The 22127-nt window shown below is 42.9% G+C and overlaps 1 protein-coding gene across 2 annotated transcripts; it reads left to right on the top strand.

The window, feature by feature from the left end:
* Nucleotides 1–17073: 17073 nt before the first annotated feature.
* On the top strand, nt 17074–21209 carry LOC125540143 (linoleate 9S-lipoxygenase-like). Of its 2 annotated transcripts, XM_048703732.1 has the most exons (8): nt 17074–17509; nt 17594–17850; nt 17936–18377; nt 18493–18686; nt 19052–19407; nt 19495–19788; nt 20114–20242; nt 20334–21209. In XM_048703732.1, the coding sequence occupies exons 1-8, from the start codon at nt 17140–17142 to the stop codon at nt 21073–21075; spliced, it is 2784 nt and encodes a 927-aa protein (XP_048559689.1). In that variant the 5' UTR covers nt 17074–17139; the 3' UTR covers nt 21076–21209. The 2 variants fall into 2 exon arrangements, with proteins under 2 accessions (XP_048559689.1, XP_048559690.1); XM_048703733.1 differs by lacking the exon at nt 20114–20242 and having other exon boundaries at nt 17075–17509.
* Nucleotides 21210–22127: the final 918 nt, after the last annotated feature.

Genomic DNA, 22127 nt, shown 5'->3' with positions numbered 1-22127 from the left:
TTATAATCATCTAAACTCAAGTATTCTATTCCGCAGTTGTCTGTGATGTTTGATTGTCTCTGAGCTTCTCCATGCCTGCCTGCTTGTTTACATTGTTATGTGTTGTTTCGCCGCTTCTTGCAAACCATTTCAGTTTAGATTGTTTCAATTGCCAATTTGAGTTTGGGTTTAATCTTGTCTCGCCTTGCTATGCCTTCTTGCTCTTCCTGACTCTTCATGTGTTACAGATTGCTTCCTAAATTTCCCGTCATGATTTGCAACAAGATCTAGTGTCAGCAAGATCTTTAAAACAAATTAGTATTATTTCTCTGCTAGTTTCGGTGACCACATCTACATCAAAGCAGTGCCATAAGGTCACTTTTGTTCGAGAATTAGTTGTTTTTGTGTTTTGTAAACTCTTATGCTACTCAATTCATCTCCCCAATAAAATTTAGGTATATGGGTAGTCTTTCCCTAGGAGTAGGTTATTTAGCCAAATTAAAACAGGACAAGTTAGTTGATCCGTAAAGTTACGTTGGTTTAGTCCATGTGTCTAGCATTTTTGGGTTTTTTTTCGTTTGGTTGGTCGTACTTGCTGCCTTTTCACCTCAATATGCCACAATCTGACATGCAGTGTAGGGCTCTTCTTGGTTTTGTACATTTCCAGTTTTCTCCTCGGCTCTATCGCTACCCTTCGTTTCATTCAGTTCTTCAGTTTTTTTCTTTTCTTTTCTTTTCTCATTTTCGTTTTATCTGATTCTTCTTGGTTTTCTTCGATTTTTTCATTTCCCTTTGTTTTTCACCGGTTTTTTTGTTTCTTTCAGGGCTATTACTGTTTTTCTTGTTTCTTTCTTAGTTTTCACTAGTTTTTGCTTTTCTTTCTTTGTTTGCTTTTTTGGTTCTTTTCTCGGTTTCTTCAGTTTTTCTTTGTTCCTTTCTCGGGTTTCATCAGGTTTTTTTCATTTGTTTTCTTTGGTTTCCATTTTCTTTTTTTATAGATTTATTTTTTATTTTTTATTTTTATTGGGTTTCTTCGTTTTTTTCATTCTTTCTTTGTCGATTTTCATCGGTTTGTTTACTATTCAACCCATGTCTACTTTTTTTAGTACACGATATACATATTTAGGGTACATGGGAGACATTTTTTTAAACATGTTGAACATTGTTCAAATATACAATGTACATTTTCTTCTAATACATGCTTTGGTGACTACATTTATTCAAAAACACATTGAATATTTGTTTATGGTAAGAAACATTCTTTTTAAACTACACAGACATTTTTTATACATGATTAACATTTTTTTCAAATATATAATGTTTTTATGTCTGCTTTTTCCATGCAAATTTAATTTGTACGTTTTACATTAAAAAAATTGTATGCACGTTTAGCATTTTCCAAATACATGATTATCATTTGTAAAAAAAATGTTATTTTTTGATGTCTACTTTTTTCATAAACATTGTACATTTTTTATCAGGAAAATAATTCATACACGTTTAATATTTTCCAAATACATTATTAACATTTTTTGAAAACTTACATCTTTTTATGTTTACATTTTCCGTAAACATTGTACATTTTTTGTATACATCAGTTACTGTTTTCATACACACATTTAACATTTGAAATACATGATTAACATTTTTCTCATGTATATGTTTTTATGTTTACTTTTCCATACAAATTGTACATTTTTTTATACATCAGTAGTAACAATTTTTTATCGACCTTTAAGACTTTTAAATACAAGATTGACATTTTTTCAATTCTGCATGTAAAGTGATTTTTACAGTGGCTATATTTGGAATATTTTGAAATATAAGCAACAAAGTAACAAGCCAGCAACTCCCAACGAAGAACGCAAGATACAGACTATAGGCACAGTAGATATATGTGAAGCAGCGTTGCGCAGCAATAATCAATAGCAGAATGAAATGACACGACAGGGTATCAGATAGCTCAGTATACGAACGATCAAACATCAGTCAGTGAATCGCACCAACAAAAATCTTCTCTGAATCTCAAAATTTTGCTCTGAATCATCTCTGAATTGCACCAGCTATTAGTGAATCCTACTAGTATCATACTTGCAGCAAGCTTGAGCTTTGACATCATGGTAGCTCTAGGCAACACGCGTTATCTCTACTATTAAAGGAGGATCGAACGTCGTGATGGTTCGACCTCGTTCGACCTCCCCCTCCTATCGCTACGTCCTCCCACCGCTTTTCCATCCCCGCCCGAAAAAAAGGCAAACAAAAAAGACCCACGAGGCCACGACCCCACGTCCCGCGCCCACGCAGCCTCCTCATCTCCCGCACCCCATCGCTCCCGATCCCGTCTCTCTCCCTGCTCCGGCGCCCCCGAGAAAAAAAATTCTCTGACTCTCCCCTTCTCGTATGCCCGCAGTCACGGTCCAGGGCTCCAGGCCGTCGGCAGTAGGATCCAGTCCCATCAACAAATTCTCTGCTCCTCCCTCTTCTCTGCACCACTCTAGATCGCATCCAACTGTAGGCGAGCTTGGCGGCGGCATAGAAGGAGAGCGCCGGTACGTCGGCGCCAGAGGACGTATTGGGCCTGGGGTGGTGTGCAGGTGCAGCCGTACGAGTCGGTCATCGGCCATGGCGGATGCGCTGACCGCCGGGAACGCCGGTACGCCACCATCAGGGACGCCATTAAGGTGGGGTTCTCTGTGCGACGGAAGGCCGGTGCCGACTGGTGCGGCGAGTGCCAGGCTTCTAGAGGGCGCCTCGGGTATGACACTCGGGTGCTGGATGATTACACGTGCTTCTGCTCCGGCCAACAGGCTAGCAGGTCGTGTTCTACTACTTTGGCAGATTCAGATACCCTTGATTGATCTAAGAGGTAATTGGTTGGTCAACGATGTTTGATTGCTAATCAACCTTTTTTTAACTGATCTAATCAACCTTTCTATCCCTAGTGGCAACAACACAATACAAGTTTTTCCCACTTTTTGTCACTACGATGGATTACCGTGTAAGATTGAACCCAACTACCATACACAACTCCCTCTTGGAGATCAAATCTCAACCTTGGGCAAAGAAAGAAGAATGGATCAGAGAGGAATAAGAATTATGCAGCAAAGAAACCAAATAGATCTTAAACAGATGCATGAATAAATCTGATCATAAGTGACAATTCGTCGTATCCCAACAAAAACACCAACGGATTACATCAGATGGATCACAATCATGTAGTTTGTGTTGAGAAGCAAGGGAGAGAAAACCATCTAGCTACTGCCATGACCCATAGTCCAAAGAAAACTAGTCACGTGTGATTATGGTAGCCTTCAAGTTGATGGAGATGGCCAATGTCAAGAACGCCCCCTCCAGCGGAGCTCCGGAAAAGGCCTCCAAAATGGATCACCATGAAACAAGGGTGTGCAACAGTTGATAAATTAGAGTTGAAAATCGTCTAAGTTTTCGGGTATATATAGAGGCACAGAGATCGAGAGGAAATGGATTGGAGCGCTAGGGAGCCTACGCGCCACTGGCCATGTGGGGCCTGTGGGTGGCCCCCGACCTACGTTGGCTGCCACCCGAAGCTTCTGGATGAAATTATTTTTGCTAATTTTTTCTCGGATTTTTTTGAGGCAGAAAAAATAGAATATCTTGAAAATCCAAATCATGCAGAAAACATCAATTGGCACTTGCACTAAATTAACAGGTTAGTACGGAAAAATAATATAAATTTGGTGCCAAACTATGCCAATATGATATAAACATAAAATAAATCAATAAAAAAATGTATATATGTTTCAGATGTGTCGGTTTAGTGTATAATTTATAATTTCGGCATTCTCCTCTAATCATTAGTAGTTAGTTCAGCAAAGAATTGGGTTTGTGCTCTCTCTATTCGGGCTTGGACTCATGTTTTCTCTCTGAAACTCCCGAGACAACACGATATCCTAAGTAGCTTGCAAACATGTGACTAATGTGTTTAGTCACGGGGATATTGTATTACGGAACGAGCAAAGAGAACTTGTCGGTAATGAGATTGAACTAGGTATAACGATACCGACGATCAAATCTCAGGCAAGTAAATATATCACGAGAGAAAGGTAATTGTATAGGGGATTATCATCCTTGACGTCGTGGTTCAAACCGATAAAGATCTTCGTTGAATATGTGGGAGTTATGATAGGCATCCAGGTCCCGCTATTGATTATTGATCAGAGAGGTGTCTCTATCATGTCTAGATGTTCTCGAACCCGTAGGGTCACACACTTAACATTAGGTAACGCTAGGGTAGTATTGTGATATTCATTATGGTGAGTCCGAAGGTAGTTCGAAGTCTCATATGGGATTCGGGACATCACGAGGAGCTTCAGAGTAGTCCGGAGGTAAAGTTTCATATATGGGAAGTGTTTTTCAGGGTACTGGAAAAGTTCGGGAAATTACCGGTATTGTATCAAGGGGGCTCTAGAAAGTTCCAAGGGTGTTCTAGTGGGGCTCACCTTCCCCAGAGGAGCCACAGGGACCCTTAGGGGAGGGAGCGCACCATCCCTACATGGGCCAGGCGCCAGAGCCCAAGGGCCCATCTAGCTAAGGGGGACAAACCCTAAAAAAAGGGGGGCGCCCCCTAGGCTTGGAGGGGGCCACCGCCCCTTGGCTTGGAGCGGGGGACAGGGCTGGCCGCACCCCCTCGCACCCTATATAAAGGGAGGGAAGGGTCTGGGCACACCCACCCATTCACCTCACTGTCACGTCCTCTCTCTCCCTCCACTTCCTCCTCCGTAGTTGCTTGGCGAAGCCCTGCAGAAATTCCTCCACCACCACGATGCCGTGCTGGCCTATATCCCATCTATCTCCCCCTCCCCTCGCTTGCTGGATCAAGAAGGATGAGACGTTACCGAGCCGTACATGTGCATAACTCAGAGGTGTCGTTCGTGCGACGCTTGATCAGATTGGATCGTGAAGAGTACGACTACATCAACCACGTTCGCTGAATGTTTCCACTTTCGGTATACAAGGGTATGTAGACACAGTACCTCTCGTTGCTAGCATCTCCTAGATTAGATCTTGGGTGACACTAGTAGAAAACAGGGCTTTTGTTCGGGCCAGATAAGCCCATTAGTCCCGGTTCAGTCACGAACCGGGACTAATGTGAGCATTGGTCCCGGTTCGTGCGGCTAAAGGCATTAGTCCTGGTTCAAATGAGCCATTTAGTCCCGGTTTGAGACACGAACCGGGACTAAAGGGGTCCCATTTTCAAACTCTACCCCCCAGTGGACTGCCTTTTCAGTTTTGTAAAAAGAAAAAGAAAATGATAAAAACTTCAAAAAATAAAATCCTTCGAGATGTAGTTATATTATTACATCTACTAGTTAGGAAAATTTAAAAACTTAAATTTGGACATGTTTTGCAAAAAGTGTAGGGAAAATGTAAAACGGCTATAACTTTTGCATACGAGGTCGAAAAAGTATAATATATCAAAATGTTCAGCACGAAAATCCGCATCTGATTTTGACAGCCTACGGCCTTTTTGCAAATTTTTAGAATCCTCAAATTCTAAAAGGAAAAAACATTATGCTCAAATTTCAATTTTTTTTAATTTTGGTTAAATCGGGTCAAACTTTGGTCAAACTACTTATTCAAGAAGTATTAGTGTTACTAAATAATTATTCAAGAATATTAGTGTTACTAAATAATTATTACAGTTTTTTTGAATTTTGGTCAATTTTGGTCAAACTGTGGTCAAACTACTTATTCAAGAAATATTAGTGTTACTACATAATTATTCAAGAATATTAGTGTTACTAAATAATTATTTCAATTTTTTGAATTTTGGTCAAATCTGGTCAAACTACTTATTTAAGAAATATTAGTGTTACTAAATAATTATTGTTTTTAGAATAATAGTTTCAAACTCAAACAGTGAAACGTGTGACTTCATGCTCAAGCTAAACTCCTGAGGGTTAATAGGATTGACATCTTACTATTGTGAGTAAAACAATAAGTACAGACTTGGAAACGAGGGGGAATAGAACTCGGAAGTGAAGCGTGCTCAGATTGGAGTAGTGAGAGGATGGGTGACCGGCCGGGAAGTTAGATGATTTGGAATGATGAGGGGTGATTAGAGATTAGAGGTTAAATGGAGCAGTGATGAGGGGTGATTAGAGATTAAATTGGAAAATAATTCAGAAATTTGAAAGTCGAAAAAAATAAAAAAAATAAAAAAATCGTAAAAGTACCTTTACCAACCGGGACTAAAGGGGGAGGCTTTAGTAACGACCCTTTAGTCCCAGTTCTAGAACCAGGACAAATGACCCTTTTTCTACCAGTGTGAATTCATAGGACTTTTTTTTTGTTTTCCATGCAACTTCCCCTACACATAGGGTTTCTCCATACAGTTGGAACATCGTAAGATAAATCTAAGTGGACATAGAAATTGGAACAACAAACAGGAGACCCCCTTTAGTATCCTCCTGCTTGATGAACAAGAGTTTCTCTCCAACTTTAAATCTTGTCAGCTTGAGTATTTATGGCCATCCTTTGACAATGACACGATCATCGATTGAACATGTGTACATACATGTGAATTCTATAGTGGGATCCAAAATAATCTTGATAAAGCCTGCTTCATTGGTGATGCTAGGCATCGCACTTTTCGGTAGTCTCTGTCAAAAGAAAATTACGATAAAAAAAGTTGTACATAATGTAACAGAAGATGGTTCGAAACATAATATACAATAGAAAGCGCACCGGGAGTTTCTTCTTAATGTTAGTCTTCATGAAAGTGTGTAGGAACAGAACAAATGTATCATCAGGATTCTGAATATGCTTAATAAACTTGTTAGCATGGCCAATGTCTTCCCAGGTTTTTGTTGTTCCAAATGTAGTATCAATGCTCTAGATGATGTTTTTGTGTGCTTTATCCAGTTTGATCGATCGGTGTCACCAGCTAAAGTGACGCTCATTTCTTTACCACCCAAAGCCGGTACAATTCCAAGAATTGTTTCCGATACCTGCCAGTAAAATAAGTTGTGTCTTGTTCGTTGATCACATTAACAAAAAAAGTAAACCCTTCTTTTGTCTGAAGCGGAGTTGTGACTTGAGTGAAAGCAGATTTTGCAATACCAATCTTTTTTAAGAAATCTTTTCTTGCAAAGCAGGGGATTTCCTGGGAAACATTAACAAAAGGAAAAGATGTTACTAAAAAGGAACATAAAGATTATATTCATTCAGAGAACCTATTGAATTTAAGAGAGAATATACTAAAAACATTATTTGAGAGAAGGATATGTACACTTCATTAGAAATTGGGCGATTGATAGTACAGAAATGGTATGCAAAACAGAATCAATGTATCTGAATACACTGATGTACCATTTTGCAAAATTACATAATGTTATGAATGGAAATGTGTGTTTGCCAAAGGGTGAAAATTCAGTAATTATGAGGAAGAGAACGTTGGCATATATTTTCCTCAATGAACGTCTTGTCCAGTGAACAGAAATTTAATTAAAGATGTTGTTCAGCAGTATGGTTAGCAGTGTGCAGTAAAATTGAGGAAAAAAGTCATGAAGAATATTTGAACTACAATTAGAAACTTGCCGTTCTTTCTTTGTAGGCCGCTGGGAAAAACAAGGATAAAGACTTGTTTCTAATAGCGTAATGACCGCCACACAATCCCCTACAGTCATTACAGACTAGAAATTAATGAACAACCAATTTAGTCGGCGGTAATATCGGACTCGTGATTTGCAGGAAATTAAAGATCTGTACGTTGTAATTTACCTCCATTTCATGAACTGCATCGACCTCCATTGGGGTTTTCTTGGTTGCCACAAATTGGAGCGACATGGAAAGAACCACCGAGACTAGTGTAATATATGTCGATACTCGAGGACGTCGACTTGCGGCAACCGGTTGTAGAAACGTTCAGTAGAAGCCAAAAGAAAGTAGATCTACAGGATCGTAGTAGAAAGGAAGAAGACGAGAGCAAGAGAGCAACCAAAAAGAAGATAAGACATGTTTCGATTCCGCAAGCGAAAACAAATGTTGGCTAGCTAGGGCCCACTAGTTGTGTGTGCCCATGAACAAAATAAAATATGCACGCCATAAGTGACAGTAAGTTTCAAAAAGAAGAACGGAAAATATTACGCTCTAAGTTTCGTATAAAAACCTGGTTGAACAAACGGGGTTAACCATAGGAGCCGAAAATGAAATCAAACCTTAGGTAAGTCATTGCAATTGCAAGAACCGAATGTGTTGGAGAAATATGTATCTAACGAACTAACGAAACAGATGGAGGAAGATTAAAAGGTTGAAAGGAAATCACATGTATAGAAATGAAAAGGCAGTGCAAGAACAGATGGAGGAGAAAGAAGATGAACAGTAGTGAATAACTGTTAGAACATAAGGGGTGATGGAGCGTATCATAAAGTGCAAGATCGTAGAAGTACGCATGGATGTTGTATTTGTGCAGAAAAAACATGTATACCTTCTTATATTCACACATTTAAAATTTTACATCCATTTTCTAACGAATTTCCCCATGCGGCAGGCGTTTTCGCAGGTGCGTGCCCCTGTGAATTTTCGCAGCGCTGCCTAATCTTCAGACAGCACTGTCATACGCGCTTCTGGACCACTAGATCTTGGATCGGGTCAGCATCAATCAGTGCGAGTTTCGCATAAAACCTCCGGACACTCTCAAAATGGCGCTTTGATGCACATCCAGCGACGCTCTCCGTTGGATCGCAGATCTAACGGCCCAGGTTACCCCGTAGCACGGTAGCGCAAGGTGCGGTACCACGTCCAGGGTCACTCGTGGTCGTGGGCCTACTACACGCGATGCACGTTTCACGAGCTGCCAACCGATGGCATACACACGCACGTGGCGATGCAACATACGGTGCCTCGGCTCCGCGGTGGAGATAAGGCGTCCCTATCCTCTGCCATGCCACACGCGATCCACGCCCGCATGATACAACTTTGTCTCATGTCACCGTTGCATTATTCTGCGTGTGGAGGTCACCATTCCGCATGATCCAAATCTGTCTCGGCCACTTCACACAAAACCAAAACTGCACAGCTGCTATAAATAGTACTATATACAGGTGCTGAATGCGTGCCAAAATAGTGCGGCCGCATGATCGTACGAGAAGTCGTGGCACTGTCAGTTGCTGAGTTGCTGATGTGGATGGCGTTAAATGGTACTCCGCCAAGTCATTATATTTTGCGTTGCTTATGCTTTTTCTACGGCAACTAGCGTTCTCGGCTAGATATTTATTCATGTCATATATGTGACGTCTGAGATATATTTTGACTTGGTCTCGGCTGCACAACTTTGGTGAGTGTTTTCTGTATGAACATACCTGGACAAAATTATAGGTTTGGAGGACTAAAACTATACAGTTTTTACTTGAAAATTTGAAATAATTTTCTGTGTTAATGGTAGAAAACTTTTATTTTAGAAGAATGGTAGTAGAAAAGTTGGAGTGCACACATTTTTCTCTATCTATGCATGGTTCATCATCGGTGGTTAGTTAGAAACAGAAGCTTGATCACGTCGTTACAATGATTTTAAATATCTTCTGGTGATTTTTCAACCAACTATCTGATCGACTTAAAAATTATGTTCTCCTCATACACCCGCCTCATCTTTCGCAACATTAATTAACAAACAATACGGATTGCAATTCATATACCTAAATTCTCCACGCAATGAGATCAAAAAAATTGAAGATACAAAACATGTTCAAGAATTCTGAATTTTTTTGGAGACACACATTCATGTGTGATGTACAAGCTCAAAAAGTTTCAGCTCCTAATTCGAACTACACTTAGAGGATGAAAAAAGACAAAATCTCATATGAATAGTGTCAAATACTATTCACCCCAAAGTTGGCACTATTCATAGTTGAATTTGTCTTTTTCGAATCTCTAATTGTAGATCAAGTTTTGAGCTGATGTTTTTTTGAAGTTGTAGACATACCTTGCAGGTATGTTGTACATTTTTTCAGAATTTTTTGGATTGTCTAAATATGAAATGTTTGGGTTGATCCTACGATCTCACCTAAAGGACTGATCATATACTAGTCTCCCCCCACCTTACACTACTCTATATTGTCCCTTGTCATCTAACTTCGTTTATTCATCGTTGCATACTCTGGCGAAATTATGTAATCATTTTCTAGCACTTAACTACTTGAGCTTGTATTTATATATTCTGATTCTGCACATGTTGTTTGTGTCAGTTGCATTCTTAAGCACAACTAAAATGGTTAATTATATACTTGACATGATTTGTGATTCCAACCTTTATTGTTGCCACCACAACATCATGTTCTCTGTCTCGTATGATATGCTCGGTCACACACATAGCATATTGCCATGAATCCGTCAGTTGTTCTCACCGATGACATGCATTTTCTTTTTTGACAATTGATGAATGTTTTTGCTCAAAATAAAGCATCAAGAGGACACAAACACAGTGAGTATACATCCGGCCTCTGCATATGTAGGATGTACACAGCCAACACCAACACACTCACACAAAAACATGACGACAAATAGCAAAGTCATATAAGACGAAAGATATGCATAGGCGAGGAGAAAAGAAAAAAAACGACCTGATTCGCGAACGGCAAACTATAACGATGACCATATACTCAACAAATACTTCATGACACCACATGGATGGCGAGGTTCTTCAATAGCAACGCATACAAGAAGGAAACAACACACAAATGTTGCCATCACCGCATTCAATCACACTAGGTTAGAAACTAGATTTTCACCCAGAAGAATTAGTCGAAGTATATTCCAAACAATGCCTTCAACAAGGTAACAACGAAAAAACATCGGCATTGCCATGTATAACCAACATAGGTCAGACCTAGGCTTTCGCCCGTGAGCTCGAGACTGAGCTCGAGTAGCACCAAGCATCAATGTTGCTTATGTGTTGTCGCCACCATTTTTCCGTCATTCCAGCAACTATACACGATCTGCAACAGCCTTTGTTGCACGACCATCCCTTTGCGTCAAGCCATCATCCATAGTTTGCATCTCCTTGCTGAAGTCAACCACCGGATCTGGAGGGAGTACCCTCATTAAGATCTTTTGGTGGCCACAGCAATCTGCAACAAGTCTGCCGCCACAGGCCGGAGTGGTCACCACTAGGACAAACACCGATAACGGAGCACACCACTGGATACAACCGCAAGATCAGCACAACGCCTCTCGACTAGAGCACTATGTCAGCTCCAAGATCACACGCCGCCGCGCTCCGCGAGGATGTAGGAAGCCCGCAGTCGCATAGAGGCACATCCGAATCTGGGCTAGGAGCCACACCAGTGATGGCCGTCGTAGCCCATCAGGTCGTCCGCCGCATAGGGTTTTTCCCTACCGATGTGAATCAGCAGCGGCAGGAAGAGGACGGGCAGGAAGGAGACCTTCCGGACTAGCTGTGGAAGAGCCTCCTGTGTTGCCCAAACAGATGATGTGGGGGCATTGTTGGGTTTGTTTCAGGAGTACCCTCTACTGACCTAATAATGTGGCCAAATCTTAGCTCGAGTGTGAACCGATGGCATGTATGCCATCTTCTCGATATGTTTTCTCAACCACTTTTTCTTTTGCGGAAAAACTTCCGATCTATTCATCAATTATCATGCCAGTACAAAGAACACAAGAAGCAATAGAAATTACATCAATGTCCGTAGAACACCTAGCGATGACTACAAACACTGGAGCGAGCCGAAGGTGCGCCGCTGTCATCGCCCCTCCTTCATCAGAGTCGGGACACTTCTTGTTACCGTGTATATCGACAGAGGCCATACATGCATGTCAATATTTTTTTATGCATGTTAGGTTGGCCTCTTTCCTGTGTCGTTATATATTGCATACTTTCCTAATCTAAAATAATATTAAAATTTGGTACATAGAAAGTAGGTGTCCGTTTGTCCACCAACTAGTTTTTTTATATACAGAATCTTCTGAGCATAACTAATTATGGACTATCTATGTATTTTATATGGAGCACATTTGTTACTTCCCTTTTTATTGGTATTTCGAATGTCATATACAAAGGGAGATGCATTGTTCATCTGCGTAATAATAATAATGATGATGATGATGATGTCATACATTTCGTTTTTAATTATGTATTGAGGTTTCCATATGATGTTTTTCCATGAAGCCTAGTACTGTTAGCTCTCATTCTAAAATTCATATATAAATCAATGTCACATCATTGAACTGGACATCTATTTTTACACTAAAAAACTAAAATGATTTTTATTTTAAGGATAATTGGGTTACACCCAAGCATGATTTTCAGTTTTGTGTTAGATCCTCCTCACTTGAATAATAAGCACAAGAAGGTTTTATCACACTTAAAATTTTGTTCCTTTAATGATAAAAAAGTTTCAATTGATAATATACACATAAATATACAATTTGGAAATAAGTGTTTTTGATAGACGTTATGCATATGAGGTAATTGATTTTATTGAACATATATAACCTATAAGTGATCTCTCAGATGGGTTAGCCATGGACGTTATGTCCTTCGGTATTTTTGTCAAACCAAGTAAGAATAAGTTCTTTTGTAGAGTGGACTAGTATGTATGGTCTTATTTGCACTGTTAAAATCTGTTTCTTTACAAAAAATTTTGTCATTCAGATTTACTCAATTGATGCCAATGCTAATTTTAGCATGCATAAGTTACCTTCCACATTTGATGTCTAGTTTTTAAACCTTGACCATCATAACTAGAACTTACTATGCAATCAACTAAGCAAATTATTTAGCCTCGGTGTGAACGAAGGTAGTGTTTTTTACCTCTAATTTTAATAATATAATAGATATATTATTTTTTGGCCTTCTAAGATGATTGTATTGAATTTGTTTGATATTACATATTAAAGTTGTAAGGAATCTTGCACGAACTCCACTATTATGCTAAAGTATTACTTTGAACCTGTTTGTTTGATTTAACCCTTTTACTGTACATAATTCTATAGTTAATTGTGTATGAAGTCAGGAGTATGTCGTGAACGATGTAACTAGATCCATATGATTTTTGTTAGACTATTATAAGGCTTGGTGTACTAACTACAATATTAAGGTAAATGTATACTTTGACTTGTCGCTTTGCTTCATGTTTTTCCTAAGTGCTTATTCTTGTTGTTAATTGCATACAAAGTCAAGAGTATGTCGTGAGCGATGTAATTAAATCTATAAGATTTTTTTAGACTATGACAAGGCTAGCTCTGCGAACTGCATTATTAAGCTAAAGGTGTACTTTGACTTGTTACTTTGCTTCACGTTTTTCCTGGGTGCTTATTTATTTAATTAATCACATGCAGATTGAGTTAAGAGTACGTGGTGGAGTGATGCCACAATATGATTTATTCTTTAGTTAGTTTGGTGTACGAACTGCATTATTAAGCTACAAGCATACATTTAACTTTTTCTATACTTCACGGTTTTCCTCTGTGCTTAATAGTTAATTCTATGGTTAACCATGTACAAAAGTCAAGAATATGCTGCAAGCGATGTCACTAGATCTGAGCTATGTCACTACATACATATCCAATTATTGTAATCCCCCCCCCCCACCCACCCACCCCACCCGGGCCCTCACTAAATAAAGCACTAGTCCATCTTAAGAAGTTGCTTCATGTTTTTCATTCATGCTTAAATCTATCGTTAATTTCATACAAAGTCAAGAGCAGTTAAGTGTATGCTGCGAGCGATGTCATGAGATCCATATCTCATTACTTCAATTTCTCCCCTTTTCACTTGGGTCATCCTAAAGGGCAGCATGCTACCTTGTATACACCTATGAGGCTATGAGGCTCTACCTGATTTCACCAACCGTTGAACTCCCTACCCACTAAGAATATGTTCATGCCCACTCTGACATTCACAAATTTTCTCTTAACTACTCCATTCACATGTATCTATCCAGAATTATATTATATTATTAAAGTAGTAGAAATTATGTGATTATTATGAAGTTATAATAGAGGATTAGAACTTGCTTTAATAATAAGTTATAAATAACAATTGGAATTTAATTAAGAAAATAAGTCACAGGATAAGATTTATTTTGGCAATAAATAGAAAAGAACAGTGAATATACAAAAGGAACCGCGGTCCAGAAGAAAAACAACATAGCTTACATATATAATTAATAAAATAAAATAAAATTGTAGGTCCTGGGTTTGGTCGGAAAATAAAACGTAGCTACCTTGAAGTCCATACGTACTCTCTCGCTTCTGATTATGGTGTAACAATTTGTGTCCATACGTACTCTCTCGCTTCTAATTTGATTCATAAATACGAAAGCTACAATGAACAAACACCAATGCCAATATACAAGTCATAACAAATATAGCTAGACAATTAAATGGTCACTATGCTAATTAGCATTTAGAATCGTCACTAATGTCTCCGTAACAAAACAACAAGTATCATCCATGCCATTGTTTACTGAAGTCATTCTGTTATCTTCTTGGTAAATTTGGAAAGATTGGGATAATATGATTCTCGATAGTAACCAACCACCATTAGGTTAATTGCAAACAAAATTAAATAAGACTTACTCCTGTTGTTAAGTAGGAATGAGGAGGATATATAGGGTCTGGGTTAGGATGACACCTCGCTGAAGAGCCTCGGAACGACACCATCGCTTCATAGTCATCACCACAATCTGAAGCCACCACATGCACATCACATAATGTCGCCGCGCACAGACACCGGATGATCGCCACCCCTATAGAAGATCGGGGCCAATCGCCACCATGATAAAGGAAGTGGGTGGATATGAGGAGATCCAACGGCGGGGAACGACACATGTACCACTTTCCACCTGACCTACGCGCGAGGCGCCTGAAGCCTCCACCAACCATGCTGCTACTTTGCCATAGTACCTCTGAGCAGTGGCCACCTTAGTATCCCAGATCAGGTGACCTCACTTCGCCCCGCCAACTGACCAAGCAACCAAGTGCCTAGCAGCCACCATCCATGGACCTTGCACTAGCTTTGCCAATGGGCACGTTGGGTTGTGGCGAGGTGAGGGAGCGGGGGAGGAAGAGACGACGATGGACCTAGGGTTTGCCCTGAGCTGTCTGAGGGGAGGCGACGCGAGGGCACCCATCTTGTGAAGCTCTCGGTCCAAAAGGACTATATAACAGAACATATTAATTTATTGATAAACACTTTTTAATCTGCACCAGGGACGGGGCGGTGAGGCTAAGATCAATATAACAATGTACATACCTCTTCTAAGTTTCAAATTGAAAAAATTACGTCAATATTTACTCACACTCTTCTAATCATTCGATATCATCTTTTTTACCCTGTATTTAGTATGTTCCTTTTATACGGGGTGACTTGTCTTCTCCTTTTATACGGTTTAAATCAAATAAAGTGTTCTTCGCTCGAAGCCTCCAGCAACCATGCCGCTGCTTTGCCATCATGCTCATTGTATTTTATCTGCGAGAAAACTTTTGATCTATTCATCAAGCCATGGCAGTACAAAGAACACGGAAATAACAAAAATTATATCCATGCCAGTAGAAAACATAGTGATGACTATCGGCACTAAAGCGGGGCGAACGTGCGTCACCGTCATCACCCCTCCCTCACCGGAGCTCAGCCTCCCACTCGTATGTCATATTTATGTCAACTCGAAGGGGGGCACCCATGTTTCTTCTAGACTTTGTTGCCGCCATGTTGTGTGCTCTCTCTCTCTCTCTCAATCCAGAATCTATCTCACTTTCTCCATCTCTATCAAAATAATTATTTCAGTTACTATTTAAAAAATATTTTACCTTACTATTTCAATGATTTTTCAATTTCACAAACAGGGATTTCAGTAACATATATTCAAACAACTTCAATTCCACAACATATTTCAATGATTTAAATTTTCAATTTCAGCAACAAGTTCACCAATTTTCAATTTTGGAACCTTTTAAATTACACTTATTTCATATATAGTTTTCACAAATCACAATTTGTCTCATTTGAAATATTCCTGAAACATATATCTCAGTAATTTTCAATTCGTATTTCAGTTCCAGTTATTTGAAATAAGTAGCATATCGCATATTTCACTTATTTTTCCGTATATTTCAGAGAGAGAGAGAGAGAGAGAGATTTGGGGGGGGGGGGGCGGGGGGGGGGGGGGGGGGGGGGGGGGGGGGGGGGCAACCACCACCAGCATTCGTTTTCGTATCCATTTTATACAAAATGGGAAATCATGGGTTGGACTCTGCACGAGTCCTGAAGCTAGGACTAGTGTGGATAACGGAACGGTATATTTACAGAGAAAGGCCTGTCTACCATGCACTAGATATCCCATGCATGTAGCATCAATTGATTTTCTTGGAGATTCGCATGAATTCATGATTGCTGCTTATAGTTGGTCAGACTTTTCTCTCACTGTTGTTCAGCTATGCTCCACCATCCCATGCTTTTTCATTTTATTCCCAAGTCTAGATCTATTTTATCTTCTTAACCGGAAGTCCATGTTAGCATCCGTTTGCATCTTTGTGTTTATGATGATGAGAAGGTATAAACGAGACCACTTGTGATTATATTTCAACAAGTTTTCAAATTCAAATATTAAAACAAGGTGAAACATAATGGTACACCATGGAACACGGGCCAGAGTGAAACAATAAGATTATTTATGCGAAAAAGAATAAAACGTTATTGATTTTTCGCATGGAATTAATGAATTTTGACGAAACAAGTTTGAAGCCTTGTGATTTACTCCCTCCGTTCCAAATTACTTGTCGCAGGTATGGATGTATCTAGATATATTTTAGTTCTAGATACATCCATTTCCGCGACGAGTAATTTGGAACGGAGGGAGTAGTTGTCAAAAAATTGATTTCAATTTTGGTCTTGTTTTAAAGATCTTGTTGGAAAAAACACATTTATGAAAAGGAAAGTAAAACAAAATTTTATTTCAAACTATATTACTGTACATCTATTTGTTTGAATGAAACTCAATGACTAGAGAATTAGTAGCACATGTTTTTTTTTTAGGATATTAGTAGCATCATCGGTGCCAACTTTCGCCCGACGATGTATATATATGTGTGTCCCGAGTCACAATGCCAACCACCCAGCACCAAGCATACCTGTGATCAGCGCGCTCTCGCCTGACCGACTCGATGCCGATGCAGATCCGTCAGAGCCCACGTCCGTGTGCCCGCGGCCCGCATGCTCCGTCCGCCACGGGCCCTAGGGCGCCGGGATGGACCGCGACGATGCTCCGTCCTGCAGGGGCGCTGGAGCGCCGGGACGGACCACGTCCAATGCTCGTCCCTTCCGCGGCTCGCTCGCAGCTCAAAATCTTGCACCCGAGCACCAGCCCAAGCCATGGCGCCACCACGGCCACGCGTGCAGTGGCCGGCTCCGACGTGCAGACCACGTCCGCCGCCACTAGCGCCCTTGTCCAAGGCAAGCTGCTGCTGCAGAGCTCCGACTCGCCTAACGGCCCGCTCAGGCTGTCCCTCCAGCTCGTCAGCGCCACCGTCGCCGGTACGTACGTAGCATGTTTGTAGCTTAATCAGATGGCCAGCCGTAAGTTAGACCACCGTGAGTACTCTAACAAACATACTACAGGGCGTGATGAGCGCGGCGTGAGAGGGGAGGCGGCGGCGCTGGACGCCGTCATATCCAGCGGGGAGACGGAGGTCGACGTGGAGCTACTGTGGGACGAGGCCCTGGGCGCGCCCGGCGCCGTGCTCGTGACAAACAACTCCGGCTTCCCCGTGTACCTGAAGCTGCTGAGCCTGAGCTCGCCGGCCGTCCACTTCGTCTGCAACGGATGGGTCTATCCCGTCGGGAAGCACCCGTACCGCCTCTTCTTCACCAACGACGTGAGTGCACTAACACACAGCTGCCATGAACTGTTTTCCTGCATAGTATATAAGCTACAACGTACGTTTGGTGATTCTGGTGCAGGCGTACGTGAAGGAGAAGACGCCGCCGGCGCTGCGCAAGGACAGGGAAGACGAGCTCCGTCTGCTCCGGGGCGAGGGCGCGCCGGCAGACGCGCCGCTGCAGAAATGGGACCGCGTGTACGACTACGCGCTCTACAACGACCTGGGAAACCCGGACCTGCGCGAGGACCTGGCGCGCCCGGTGCTGGGAGGGTCCGAAGAGTACCCGTACCCTCGCCGGACCAGGACCAGCCGGCCTCCGAGCAAGGCAGACCCGGCGAGCGAGACGCGGGCGTCGCTGGAGGAAGGGGTCTACATCCCATGCGACGAGCGGACCGGCGCCGTCGCCAAGGCGCCCAACCTTCCCAAGCTCGAGGGCCACTTCGGGTCCTTGGCGGATGTCCACGGCCTCTTCGACACCAACGCCAAGCCCATCGCATTCCCCGTCCCACAGGTCATCTCAGGTACCGCAATTGTCGTCTCACCCCGGTCTCTCGATCAACTTATCAGCTTCAAGTATGTATGTGTGATGCCACGGAAGTTGAACTCATCAAACCTATTTTTGGTGTACATATATAGCGAATCGAACAGCTTGGCGGACCGATGAAGAGTTCGCCAGGCAAACACTCGCGGGGACAAACCCCCTGTCCATCGAGCTCGTCACCGGCCTCCCACTCACGAGCAAGCTTGACCGGGCCCTGTATGGTGACCAAGACAGCAAGATAACCAAAGAGCACATTGAGAAGAACTTGGGAAACATGACCGTGGCGCAGGTACGTACTATATATTTCTTCCTTGTCAAATTATAAGGCATGTAAAATTTCTTCAAAGTCAAACATTATAATTATTTTGACCAAGTTTATAAAGGAAATATATGTTCATATCACACACACACACACACACACACACACACACACACACACACACACACATGTTCATAGAAAAAGCAAAATAAGAAAGTAAAAGTGTTTGGATAAAATATGTTCCTAATATATATGGTCCAATAGCAATAGCAACCGTGAAATCATTCAAATTATGAGTAAGATTTTCTTAATTGAGAAGAAATGGCAAAACCGTTAATATCTCTTCAAACACAAAAATGTAAGTGTGCTCTCGGACCACTGCGCGAATTGTGCAGGCTATAGAAAAGGACAGGTTGTACGTTGTGGATCACCACGACTGGGTGATGCCGTACCTGAAGCGCATCAACGAGCTGCCAGGCGACGAGGAGAAGGGCGAGATCTCCGAGAGGAAGTCGTATGCCACAAGGACTCTCTTCTTCTTGCAAGACGACTCCACACTCAAGCCTTTGGCGATCGAGCTTAGCTCGCCGCACCCCAAGGATGAGCGCCTCGGCGCCACCAGCACGGTGTACACTCCGCCCGACCAACTCAAAGCCGGCGACGCCGCCTCCGACACCTTCACGGCGTGGGACCTCGCCAAGGCCCACGCCGCCTCCAACGACGCCTGCAAGAACAACTACGTCCTCCACTGGTACGCTACCCTTACTACGCTAATCAGTGTGATGAGAATCATAGCATGTGCTCATGTCATGTTGACTGGTTTGTGTGGTGTGTGTAGGCTGAGGACGCACGCGACGATGGAGCCGGTGGTGATCGCGGCGAACCGGCAGCTCAGCGTGCTGCACCCAATCCACAAGCTTCTCAAGCCGCACTTCCGGAACACCTTGGACACAAATTCCACGGCACGACACATCGTCATCGGCTCCGGCGACGAGCGACAGGGCGGTGCCTTTTACCGCAACATGCACGAGGTCAACTTCTTCACCGGCAAGTACGGCATGGAGATGTCCTCCAAGGCATACGCTTCATTTAACTTCACCGAGCTCGCTTTCCCCAACGAACTCATCAAGCGGTGAGTAAAGTGCAACTGACCTATGTACTAATTCTTTTTTGCGAAAAACCTAGGTACTATTAAGTAAACTCTACAATCAAATGGCACACCTAGAATTTGGAATGATTAATTGATGCATTTGTACATGAGTGATGCTACATCTACAAAAGGTTATTTCAATTTTTTAAACACAAACTGATGTGGAGGATTATGATTGGTAAAAGAGGGATGAAGGAGACCAGCCCAGTTAGATTAAGGGGGGAGAGAATTAGTATTAGTTAGAAAAGTTAAACGTTTGTGGAGTCTTTATAGGTCTAGCATTATTGTTTGTACACATACTACGCAGTGGAATGGTGAGAGGAGCTCCGAAGAAACCTGAGGAGCTGGAGCTGCCGAGAAACGACGAGCTCAACATCTTGACGGCGATCTGGAAATGGGTCACCGAACTCTTTTTCCCCAACGAACACATCAAGACGTACCGACTAAAATGCTGATAAAATTGATAATCCTACAATGCATGCACAGCTTTAGAATCTGAAATACTTGATGCATTTGTATGTACGCAGAGGTGTGGCGAGAGGCGATCCGAAGAAGGCTGGGGAGCTGGAGCTGCTGATAAAGGACTACCCGTACGCCGTGGACGGGCTGGAGATCTGGACAGCCATCAAGGAATGGGTCACCGACTACTGCGCGATATACTACGCCGAGGGCGACGGCGCCGTCGCGGGCGACAGCGAGCTGCAGGCATGGTGGAGCGAGGTGCGCAACGTGGGCCACGGCGACCTGAGCGACGCGCCGTGGTGGCCGGCGATGGACAGCGTCAACGACCTCGTGGAGACCTGCGCCACCATCATCTGGCTCGGCTCCGCTTACCACTCCGCCGTCAGCTTCGGGCAGTACGCCTACAACGGCTTCGTCCCCAACCGCCCCACCGTCACCTCCGGGGAGATGCCGGCCGACGCCGGGGCGGCCGTGACCGAGGCGGAGTTCCTCGGTCACATCACCCCGAAGAACGAGGCGTTCGGCCTCATGGCGCTCACCATGAGCCCGCCGGTGAAGCCAGGGGAGCCGCTCATGGGAGAGCGGCCGGACACGGCACGGTGGACGAGCGAGCAGCGGGCAGCCAAGGCGCTGCTCGAGTTCAACGCGAAGCTGGACGCCGTCGCGGAGGCCGTCAAGAAGAGGAACGCCGACGGCGCTCTGCGGAACCGGAACGGGCCCGTGGAGGTGCCCTACACGCTGCTCGCGCCGAGGGCCGACCCTGCGGCGCCACACGTCGGCGGGATTCCCAACAGCATCGCCGTTTGAGCAGCACGCTGCGTCCCCCGGCGCGTGTATGCAGTATGATGGACGCCAAAAGTGTAGACTTGGTCAATAATAAATAAAATAAATAAATAAATAAATAAAAGAGCTCCCGGGATGATGGGGAAGTCCTTTGATAATCCTGGCACATCTTAATCCATCACTGTCAACTATTTGCATTTAACCTTCTGACTTTCTGCTACAACCAAAGAAGAACACACCATCTTCAGTTCGATATAAACACGATTCAGTTCACCGACTTCGCTGAAACCGTACCAACAAAAGGTAAGTCCAGCGTTCCATCCAAACGCAGAACATGCTATCTTCTTCAGTGCGCAGCCACACCACAAGCATACGGTACGGTGTGAAGAACCCATTGAGCCTACCAGCTTAACCTAATGATTCTACTAATAATTGCCACCAGATGACACAAGTGAGCACCCTACTTGCATCCCCCCCCTCCCCCCCTCCCTTACTGGCCCTTTTTGTTCCTTCTTTTTATCGAGACTGACTTCTTGTTTCCACCGAAGATATCAAGAAAGGTATGCTTCAGCACCTTCATCAGGCCACCCTTCGTTCGCAGCATTCTATAGACCCCAAGCCACTCCAGTCTGCCATGCTTCACGCCGACAGTCGCATCGTAGGCCATTATGAGATACACGTAAATGTTGAGCAACCTAAGATGAACAGATATTTGTGATTACATAGAACCAAAGCAAACGGGAATGATCACACAGGCTGACAGGCATGCAAGGCAGAAATAAAAGAGAAAACGAAGAATGTTTTGCTTTATGTGAGATCAACCCTTTGCTGAAGGCGGAGTGTCTTGCTCAAAAAATTCCAGTAGATCCTACCTGTTGGGGATCGTAGCAGAAATTTAAAATTTTCTACGCATCACCAAGATCAATCTATGGAGTAATCTAGCAACGGGGGGAAGGGGAGTGCATCTACATACCCTTGTAGATCGCTAAGCGGAAGCGTTGCAAGAACGCGGATGAAGGAGTCGTACTCGCGGCGATTCAGATCGCGGTTGATTCCGATCTAGCGCTGAACGGACG

Source organism: Triticum urartu, chromosome 2 (assembly GCF_003073215.2).
Source record: "Triticum urartu cultivar G1812 chromosome 2, Tu2.1, whole genome shotgun sequence".
Taxonomy (NCBI): domain Eukaryota; kingdom Viridiplantae; phylum Streptophyta; class Magnoliopsida; order Poales; family Poaceae; genus Triticum; species Triticum urartu.
The sequence above is the reverse complement of the archived record's forward strand: the minus strand, read 5'-3'. Positions and strand labels throughout refer to the sequence as shown.

What these genes read in the sequence shown, in the direction of transcription:
- LOC125540143 (XM_048703732.1), top strand. Translation starts at nt 17,140, where the DNA reads ATGCCGATGCAGATCCGTCAGAGCCCACGTCCGTGTGCCCGCGGCCCG. An exon ending in CGTCAGCGCCACCGTCGCCG is followed by an intron (nt 17,510 to 17,593) that starts GTACGTACGTAG and finishes AACATACTACAG; the next exon opens with GGCGTGATGAGCGCGGCGTG. An exon ending in GAAACATGACCGTGGCGCAG is followed by an intron (nt 18,687 to 19,051) that starts GTACGTACTATA and finishes CGAATTGTGCAG; the next exon opens with GCTATAGAAAAGGACAGGTT.